General features: G+C 44.3%; 1 protein-coding gene across 14 annotated transcripts in view; it reads right to left on the bottom strand.

The window, feature by feature from the left end:
* Nucleotides 1–654: 654 nt before the first annotated feature.
* The window catches only part of LOC101174648 (mitogen-activated protein kinase kinase kinase kinase 4), a 34,805-nt gene continuing 25,718 nt past the window's right edge, over nucleotides 655–9,741 (bottom strand). For 4 of the 14 annotated variants that reach the window (XM_023965931.2, XM_023965943.2, XM_023965951.2 and 1 more), the window contains 15 exons: nucleotides 9,195–9,286; nucleotides 8,402–8,532; nucleotides 8,063–8,157; nucleotides 7,377–7,555; nucleotides 6,904–7,012; nucleotides 6,441–6,707; nucleotides 5,203–5,320; nucleotides 4,158–4,328; nucleotides 3,938–4,081; nucleotides 3,715–3,849; nucleotides 3,528–3,628; nucleotides 3,304–3,453; nucleotides 3,061–3,220; nucleotides 2,632–2,771; nucleotides 655–2,553 (listed from right to left, as the gene is read on the bottom strand). In XM_023965931.2, coding sequence (XP_023821699.1) covers nucleotides 2,470–2,553; nucleotides 2,632–2,771; nucleotides 3,061–3,220; nucleotides 3,304–3,453; nucleotides 3,528–3,628; nucleotides 3,715–3,849; nucleotides 3,938–4,081; nucleotides 4,158–4,328; nucleotides 5,203–5,320; nucleotides 6,441–6,707; nucleotides 6,904–7,012; nucleotides 7,377–7,555; nucleotides 8,063–8,157; nucleotides 8,402–8,532; nucleotides 9,195–9,286 — 2,076 coding nt within the window. In that variant the 3' untranslated portion in view covers nucleotides 655–2,469. The remainder of the gene's footprint in view (nucleotides 2,554–2,631; nucleotides 2,772–3,060; nucleotides 3,221–3,303; nucleotides 3,454–3,527; nucleotides 3,629–3,714; nucleotides 3,850–3,937; nucleotides 4,082–4,157; nucleotides 4,329–5,202; nucleotides 5,321–6,440; nucleotides 6,708–6,903; nucleotides 7,013–7,376; nucleotides 7,556–8,062; nucleotides 8,158–8,401; nucleotides 8,533–9,194; nucleotides 9,287–9,741) is intronic. The other 10 variants (XM_078931726.1, XM_023965953.2, XM_078931766.1 and 7 more) reach the window with 3 other exon arrangements.

Below are 9,741 nucleotides of genomic sequence, written 5' to 3'. Positions count from 1 at the left end.
AATACATAAAATCACATAAAAGAAATTTAAGTTCAGGAATAAAATCCAGGAAAAACATCTGAAATAACAGTTTTGTCTAATTTTAGCCCATCTCCAAGATTCCTCGCGTAAGTAAAGAATTATACATATTTTTTGAAAATAACATTACAATTTATGTTATGTATTTTTTTTTTCCTTGAAGTATTTAAATTTTTTTTTAGATCTTGTAGCCAAGTTGAGAGGTTTTTTTCAGATTATGTGGTCCTTGGACTGGATTTAGGTGCAGCTTTTCATGCAGTTAGCCAGCATATTTTAATTTAATCTTTTTTAGAGGATTTGTGATGCTACTTTGCAAAAAAATTTAGTCTTATTTATCAGGAAAAACCTGTGTGCAGGAAGAAAAGATTCAGTACTTCTTTCCTCTGTCATGTGGAGTCCCACAGGGCTTAGTTCTTGGGCTTCTACTTTTTTCTTTCAACTTCTTGATGCTAATACATTTTAAACAGTCTTCAGAAAGAACACTCACCTTCCGTTTTGAGCGGCTTTTATGGATTTTATTAATTGTATTGTTTCATTAGCTTCTTACTTTAGGTTATTTTTCTTGCAGCGTTCAGCACCATGGCCAGTTCCTGGTGTTCATTAAAATGTGACACAAAGTTTTCTTTAAGACAACACTGTAAATTACTTTTGATTTTATTCAAGGGGGAAAAAACCTTCAGGAATATACAGCAATTCCCATAGTACACACAGAGAAGACATAAATTAGAGGCATGGCAAAGACGTTTGAGGGGGTGCGCTTCAACTGGGGCGGCGGGGAGCGTTTAATCCAACGCCACCAGCGGCACACTGTGCGGAACGATATAGAAGAATCAGTGAAACGACACTCTAAAATATGGAGAAACACAAACGTCTAAATTATGGTACAAAAAAGGTAAAAAATACAAAACTGGGGGGAAAAAACTGCCCTAAAAAAACAGCAACATAAATATCCATATATGGGCGTATATTGGTTTGACAAAACAAATGGTTTGTAAACATTTTCAACATAAGGTGTGCACTACGGTTAAAAAACTGCAGCCTCATACTTGAGAAGGAGTACACGGTAAAAACTCAGTTTAAAACAGGCTACTTTACTTCAAACCAGTGGTTCTGTAACACTGCAAGTGGAACGCCGTCGCGGTGATTCACAGATTAACCGTTTGCTGGGACTCTGTGCAGACAAAATACACTGCACAGGAAACTGTGCAGGTCCTCCCTCAGACAGTGAACGCACCACGAGAGAAAAGATTCCAAGCGTCGCTCATCCAAAGGAGCAGAGATGAGCTCCACATCAGGAAAAAAAAAACATCGTTCGGTCGACTCAAAACAGTAAAAACAGCCGATTTGCAGATGAAGTTTTGGTTAAATCTACACGCTTTTTTTTCCATCTAAAATCCAAGAAGAAAAGAGGTCCAATATTGAATCCATTGGCTGGTTTTAAAGTAAAAATGCTCCGAGGGCGGAATATTTCTGGAACGCGTGTTCAGAAATAATCATCAGGCGGCGGAAACTTTAGCTTCAAGTTACGCTAAAGCCTCCCACCAAATTCCCATCCTGTCCTGCAGCTACTTTAGCGACCATCTGCTAAGTTCTGCTCGTCTGCTTCACAGTTTCACCAAACCAGGACGCGGCCATAAAGTCAAAAACCCCACATTTCTAAACCTGACTCCAACATGATTTTTAGACTAAAAAACGAACTAATATAAAAAAAAAAACGAAAACGCTACAGATGACTGTGTGGATTTTTCCTTTACGGCTCCGCATCGCAAGTCACATACAAAACATACAGTGTATATAAAAAAAAAAAATCATCACATGGGGCTAATTTTTCATAACGCCAAAGCATCAAGTCATCGTAAACCTGGCCACACGTGTCCAACGGAACCTGCAGTTTGAGGCAATGTGGTAAAAAATTTTAAAAAACTTAAAGTCCGGAGAAACCTGCAGAGATTTGTAGCTGATAACCAGTACCCTGTATAAAAAAAAAACAAATCTACCAAGGTCCCTTAAGAAGAAGTCTGCACTTTAAGGAGATGAAGGCAAAAAAGTGAAGACGAGGAGGCAGATTAACACGTCAAGCACCATTAAAGAGAGGAAAACCCAACAGATGTAACATGCTTCACATGGAAACCTTCGCCTAAATAGGGCCAATCCGCTTCCTGGCACGTTTAAGTATTCAGTGACGGCCTTTTTTTCCCGGCAGGCTTCGCCCGCAAGACGCAAAGGTTCACAATGACAAAAACAGACACCACAGCCCTCGGTGGAGGTGGAGGAAGGTTGGGCAGCAAGGCTTGGGTAAGGAGGAGGCTTGTGGGAGGGCAAAGAGCGCGCCGCCGTTCGTCCCCTCCGCTACGTTTCTGGATTCACAAAATGGGTGGTGGGAGGCGGAGTTTCTCCAGCTCCTCCCTCCAAAAGTCTTCGTTCTGCGTTCCTCTGGCTGCGGCTCGTCCTTCACCAGCTCATGAGGGAAGAGCGTCCCAGCGTCATGAAGTATACTTGACTGGCGCCTCCGGCTCGCACGGAGGCGAAAAAGACCTGCCACATCCGGGAGGAAGAGCCCGGTTAATTTTTCTACACGATCGGCTCACCTGCGTACAAAAAAGGCATCCTCACCTTGTCGTTTCTTTCACAGAGGAATTTGAGTCTCTGGGCTCGCTTGTGCATGAAGACGCCGTCCAGGTGTCCCGTCTCCACCGAGCGGATCTCGATGGCCTTTTCGCCCCAGCCCATGATCTGGTTTGACCTAATGTAGGCTGCCAGAGAGAGAAGCAGGTTTTAGCTCCACCCCTAAAAGCCACTTTCGCACTGAGCCGTTTGGTCCACTTCATGTGGACGGATGAAGATCTGCCTGATTCTGCTGTGAACCAAACAACCCAACCCCTCTTTTCTATCAAAGTTCACCGAGAAATGTTGAAAATGTCTCATCACTGGAGCAACAACAAGTGAGAATTTCCAATATTTTCGGGTTTCTTCCCCTGTAGAAACGCTGGGACATTTTTTTCAGGAGGTTCAGTCAGGCTGAAAGCGGGAGCGCCGGCTTACCCACGGAAGTCGGCATTTCTCCCCACTGCAGCACCACGTCTTTGGTGATGCGCCCGTACGTGTTGACGTAGACGCCCTCGTCCTCGTAACAGACCAGCAGCTCGATGCCGTCAGTGTTGGGTAGGATGATGATGGCGTGGCACTGGATGCTGGTCTGGATCTGATTGTGAAGGACAAAAGAAAAGAAAATATCTGTAAAAGGGATCAAATCCTCAGAAAACCTGAACCGCACTGGGCTCCTACATGTGTGGGGAGGTAGATGTCGTAGACGGCGCCCGAGTCCACATCCACAGCGTGGAAGCCCGAGCAGGATCCGTAGATGACCTTTAACCTTTGGCCTTCCTCCACAGTCAGGTCCACCAGCAGAGGTTTGTGCACCAGGTCACCAAACGACTTCAAAGAAAAAAACGCGTCAGCTGGGCGCAGTGAAGCGCAGAGACCCGGCTACCTTCTGGAACCCGCACTACCTTGAAGGCCATGAACTTGTGGTAGGGTTTGGGCGCCCAGGCGTACACCTCCACAGCGTTCTTCAAAGCCAGAACCAGGAACTTGATCCTCTCGTACTTTACTGGAATGCGTAAAGGAAACGAATCAGCCGCAAGCACTCCCAGAAAGCTCCTATTTATGTGCAGACGTGGGTTCCGCTGAACTTACCGACTTTGTAGTGAACGCAGCCCTCCAGGTCGCCCACGTTGACCCAGCCCTGCTTCTTCTCCACTTCTGGGTCGTTGTGCAAAATCTTGTTTCGGAGCCACGACAGGTAATACACTCGCAGTTTGTTCTTTTTACCTGCAGGAAGGGGGGAGGGTGGGGGGTTCAGGGTGGTGTTTGCAAACAAAAAGCTCGGCTCAAAGTCTCACGCCGAGTGGATCTGTACCTGATATGGTTACCAGGACGTTGAGTCCCTCCAGGACATCCATCTGCTGGATGCGGCGTCGATTAATCAGCGGGTAAACCTTACCCTGACCGCTCCGGTCCAGCAGCATCAGCCCGCTTTCTGTCCCCACCAGCAGGTTCACCCCTGATGGCGTCAGAAGGTAAACGTTTGGTGGAAATGTCTGAACCGTCGGCATTTCGCAGCGTCGTTAAGGACGTACCCCAGAGCGCCGCGCACAGAATCTCGGAGTTGAACCTCTTCTTGTACTTGCGGATCTCGGGAGTGTCGCTGGGCGGACGAGTGTTGACAGGGTTGACGTTGACCACCGAGCCTTTACGGGAGGGGTCAGAGCGCAGTGGGTCGGCGGGTCGGCCTTCTTGTCCAAAAACCGCTGGAGTGAGGAAGAGGAGCGGGATTAGGAGGAGGAAGTCAGACTTCCAATCTTAGGAAACTCAAATTCACAACAGTTTGAGGATTTTTCAGCATTTTTATTTACATTTTAATTCATTTGGAGCTCATTTGACTGCATTTTTCTTTTTTTACATTAACAAAATGTTTTCAAACGGTTAAAAACCTTTCTGTGAAAAAGAGAATTGATGAAATCACTAACAATTTGACCAATTCTTAAAGAGCTGTAAAAGTAAACAGCTAAAATGCAACATTGTCAAGCATTTCTTTAAAACTTTTGAACACGAGAGGAGCTTCCGAAAGACAAAAATAATTTTAAGGGATCGGGTTACTTTGATACAATGGAAGTTAAGGCCCAACAAAAAAAAAAAAAAAAAAAAAAATAGAATTATAAAATTTAAAGTGGTAAATTTACAAGAAAAAAAACGACTACATTTACGAGATTAAAGTGGAAGTGAGCCCACAGAACAGCAGGTGAACGCCGCGCAGCAGCAGAGCAGACCCACTAAACTCAATGGAACAGGTGAGCTGAATGTTGATTGATAACTTTATTGATAGCTCATTTGTTTGATTTACGATGTATTCTTTTTTACAAGATTTTAAGTCGTAAATTTACGTAAAAAGAAACGTGTAAATCTACGATATTTTTCCTCTTAAATTTACGACTTTATTCTCGTAATTTAACAGCTATGACTTTTTTCCCTTAAATTTACGAATTAAAAAAAAAGTTTGCAAACTGGCCCTAAAACTCGGTGGTACTTTAAGCTTAAAAAGGTCGTCCAAAAATCCAAAACGATGGTTTGTACTGGAGCTCCTTGAAGCTCAAGAGGTGCGGATTTCGCCGCTTCCCGCCTTACCCATGTTGTTGAGGGAGCTGCCGCCTGATGGAGAGATCTGGAGGAGGCGTGGGTCGATGAAGGGAGTGAACGAAGAGGAAGACTTGTGTTTGGACATGGAGTTGCTCTCTGACTGCGACTGAAGAAAGAAAAAAAACAGCATTTCTCATCAAACTCATTAAAAGTCTTGGAAATAGCTTGGAAATACAAGTATTAGGGAAACCAAAAAGACCAAAAAGTGAGAGTAGAGTAGAATAAAGTTGTACGATTAGAGGAAAGAAATTCAACAATTTATGAGACTAAAGTTGTAAATTTATGCTTCACAAAGTTGCAATTTTACAAGTAAAAAATCTTACTTTTACAAAAATTAAATGTAAAATTTAGTTTTTAAAATGACATTTCAGAGAAATCGGATGGATATCACACTGTTCAGTAATCTTCCTGATTCTGCTTCACTTTTTCGTAAATGTACAATTTTATTTTCATGACATTCAAGCTCTATTGTTCTTGTAAATTTAAGACTTTTTAAATAAGAAATTCAGGATTTTATTATTTGGAGTTTTTCTACACTTTTTTCTAACCTTCATTTCTCTTTCATGCTGTCCCTAATATCCCGTCGTACGGAAGAGCCAAAGCGCTATGAATCAAACCCCATTTCTATATTAGGCCTTAGCCTTAAGATCAGATGAGAAGATGACGTGCAGCTGGGTTAGTTCTTCTGAGGCTTGGAGGGGAAAACAGCTGGAGGGTTGAACGAGTTTGAGAAGAAGAAGAAAAGAGTTGAGAGGGAAATCAGATCCCAACAGGCTGCTGTGATTGGTTAGAAGGAAATCAATCAATAAAAACCCAAAGAGAAGAGAACCATTAGGAATCCCGTCGACTCCCACCACCACGTCGTCTCCAGAGTTTAGTCTCATGCTCGTTAGATCAGAAGTCCTCCGCTGTAGAAACCAGGTTCTACCATGGAGGAGTTAGCGAAGCAAGAGGAAGGGGGGGTGCAGTCACACCAGAGGGCGGGGTGGAGGGGGTGGAAGGGGGGGCCCGGACCGGCAGTCGAGGACAACACGACTGCTCTGCGCAGACTTAGAGATGGAGGTTAGCGTTTTAGCGTCATTATCGCAGGATTTTAGCTGCAAAGCCTTTGCGAAAACTGATAAAAACAGTAAAAGTTTAATTGTTTGTCCGATAAAAAAAAAAACTAAGTCTGCACAGTTGGAGCGTCGGCGCCCCCCCCCTCCCCGTCTGAAGGCCCCACATACCTCTACGGCTACGAGCTCCTCCAAGGAGATCTGTGAGGAGACGCCAAGACTGGCCTGGCTAGATGATGAGGGGAAGGAGGAGGAGGAGGAGGAGGACAAGGAGGAGAAGCTGGCTGTGGAGGGGGGGGAGGAATGATGGCTCTGCTGAATAATGTCGGGGAGGTGGTACATGCGGCCGTTTTTCTCTGGGGGGCCACGACCGGAGCCGGGCGAGGAGGAGGATGATGAAGACGAGACATTGACCAACCGCTTTATGTCAGCTGTGCTCTGGAAGCAAGAACAAGCAGACTTGGGGTGGAGCAAACCAGAGAAGGAGGGGTGTGTGTGTGTGCGTGGGGGGGGGGGGGGGTGCTTTGTGACATGATTAACTCCTCCCCCCACACGGAAACAGATCACCTTCAGTTCCTCCTTCTCTGCAGTGGAATCCGTAATGGTTCCCTGAGGTCCGGCGGGGGTCCCTCACCTGTCTGATGACCAGGGTCCCGTCTTTGGAGGGGGTGGTGCCCTGCTCACTCTCAGAGTCCTCCACCAGCATGGTCTTAGCAGAGTCTGCCTCCCCGTTTCTGAGCCTCCTGTGACAAAAACAATCAAACGTTTGTCTTAAGGTTTGAGGAATCTGTCATTTTTTAGTGAAGATCGGCTGAAGGGAAAATGATCAATATAATCGAATCATTCCCACTGAGAAATCAATGGATCAAATCTGTGATGTCACCGCTTTTTTAAAAGTTATTACGTACAGTTTTTGGTGCATGTGGGAGTTTCTAAAAGTTTGGCAGTTTTCTAAACGCAGCTCTGATCTGGCGATGGTTCCTCTCAAACCTAAAACTTTACATTTCAAGATATTGTTTCCAAACGACAGAAAAAGCAGCGTTAAGGTGAAACAGAGGCACTCCTAAAGCACCACTGGGTGGGGCCGCACTGGGCCCCCACAATTACCCAGCTCTGGAGTCCTCGGCCCCCGACGTGGACTCGTCCCCTGGCTCCTGGTCCACCTCCTCGTCGTCTTCCTCATCCGTGGTGCCCGAGTCATCGCTCGATGAGGAGTAGTCTGTGACCTTGTGGGGGGGCCGCACGTCGTCCACGGCACGCAGCTCCTTAGCCAGCGCCGTCAGGTCCTGAAAACATCCACGGATACAACGATCGGAGGCCGCTCAGTCTCACGCCGGCCTCAGCAAAGTTGTCCCGAAGCGACACAGGACGAAGAATTCCATGGATTTAGTGACTTGATATGATGACTTAAGCTGACGTCAGAGGAACAGCTCATGTTCGCTGCTCTAGAGATAAATCAGGGAAGCAGATTGAAGGTTTCAATGTGCTAAGAGAAGGATGTTGGATGTTAAAAGGAACCCCCCGGTGGATGTTTATGGATGTAGAGATGAAGAACACGAGGGTGGTTGGAGTTAAAAAAAAAAGAAGAGGACGTAGATGGGTGATTATTGGCTGTAGGACTCCCAAAAGGGAGAAGCCGAAAGACCAAGAAGGATAAAAGCCGATACGGTTTGACGCAAAAATTCAGCAGGGCTTACAACAACCCCCCTGTTTCCATAATGTTGTGGTTTATGGAGAAACTCAGCTTTCGAATACAGCGGGTTCTGGTTCTGTCAAGCCGAGGCAGAACTTACAGCGGGTCGCGTCGGCCGGGCCACGTTCCTTTCGTCCTGTTTTTTGGGGAGGTTTTCGGGCCGCTGGAGAGGCGATCCCTCAGATTTAGAGGAAGCTTTGGTGGAAACAAAAGGAAGCGTTAAGAGACTGACTGAATATAATTCATGACAACAAAAGGGGGGATTTTCATTCTGCTGCTTCACTTTGGAAAAGACTAAACTAAGCAGATGTTGCTATAACTACAAATATAACAGGATGATAACAATGTTTGAACTACAAAAAAAAATCTGTGATATTATGTTGTTTTTTTCAGTGCAACAGAAAGCAATAAATGAGAGAAGTATAGACATGTACAGTACCAGGGGACTCACAGCGAGGTCTGAAACGCTCGCCGGGACTGGCCTGAGAGTTGGAGTTGGAGGAGCTGCCGCTGCCGGGTCGGGACTGCAGCTTCTCCACCCTGTCCCATAGAGGGCGCTGCTCCATGTTCCTGCACGGAGGAGCAACAGCAGGTTCAACTAAAGCCCCCTAGAGGCTGGTGTGCAGCTCACATTTGAGGCAGATCTTCCTTTAGTTGGTTTGCCAACACGAAGGAGGAAAATTTGCAGAATAAAAAGGTTTATTAAAAAAATTTCTCTCCATATTTACTCATTTATAGATCATAGCTTTTAGGGATTCATATTAATGAAATTAGAGCCAAATCGCTGGAAGAAAAATAATCATGAAATTAGAGGCATATTATTACCTAAAATATCCTTTTAGCAGTTAATAACGAAGTTTTTTCCCCCAAAATTCCAGTTACAGTTTCATGGCCACGTGGCTAGTCTTAAATTAAGATGACAAAAGCCAAAAATTAACTCGTTAATTAGTCAAATTACCCATTCCATTTTCTTTAAACTATTATCTTCCCTCACAGTTGGTGTTCAGTCGTCCTGTTTGTGCTAATCAGTGGTTCAAAAACCACAACTGTTGTATGAAACCTGCAAATTACTCTGAGTTCAAGGGTCAAACAGGGGCATTCCTTAAACAATCCTCATGTTTTTGAGGAATCAAACAAGGAAACTTTTCTTGTTTGATCCTTCTTACCGCCACAGTCACGCTGACTTAAGTTTCACAGAAGTGATTTAAATGTCTGACATGGATTTCACTGACCCGACGGCGTTCCTCTGGTTGTTGGGCTGCGTTGGCAGAGGAGACTCTCGCCGCGACAAAACCGGAGATCTGGATGTTGTCCTCACTGGTACCTGAGACACAGTTTCAAAAACCTTTATGGATATTGATCAAAATTCAGCTTTATAATCTTAATCTCAGATTGTAAAAAAAAAGACCTTATCCAACAGAGCTTGAAATGGAAAAAAAAACTAAACCATAATGGAATAACACAAAGATTGAAAAGAGGTTTTTTGAAAACAACAACTGCTGGATGTCTTAATGACAAAAGAACAGTTCATCATTAGTCTAAGAAAGATCATCTAAATCCTAATGTCATCTGAAAAACAGGACTAAATTCGTTTTGGTTTATTGTTTTATTTCAAGCAATTAAAACAAAAAACAAGACATAAAATATACTTGGATGTATTAAACCAAAGTAAGATTTTTAGTCATAAATTGATTGGAAAATAAACACTAAATTCTTATCTAGATCCAGGAAACAGGACTAAATTTTAATTTTAATTTCAGAAACACAATTTTTATTTCA

The sequence above is a fragment of the Oryzias latipes genome, chromosome 2 (assembly GCF_053564925.1).
Source record: "Oryzias latipes strain Hd-rR chromosome 2, Olatipes_Hd-rR_3.1".
NCBI lineage: Eukaryota > Metazoa > Chordata > Actinopteri > Beloniformes > Adrianichthyidae > Oryzias > Oryzias latipes.
Note: the sequence above shows the minus strand (reverse complement) of the source record. Positions and strands in the feature narration are given on the sequence as shown.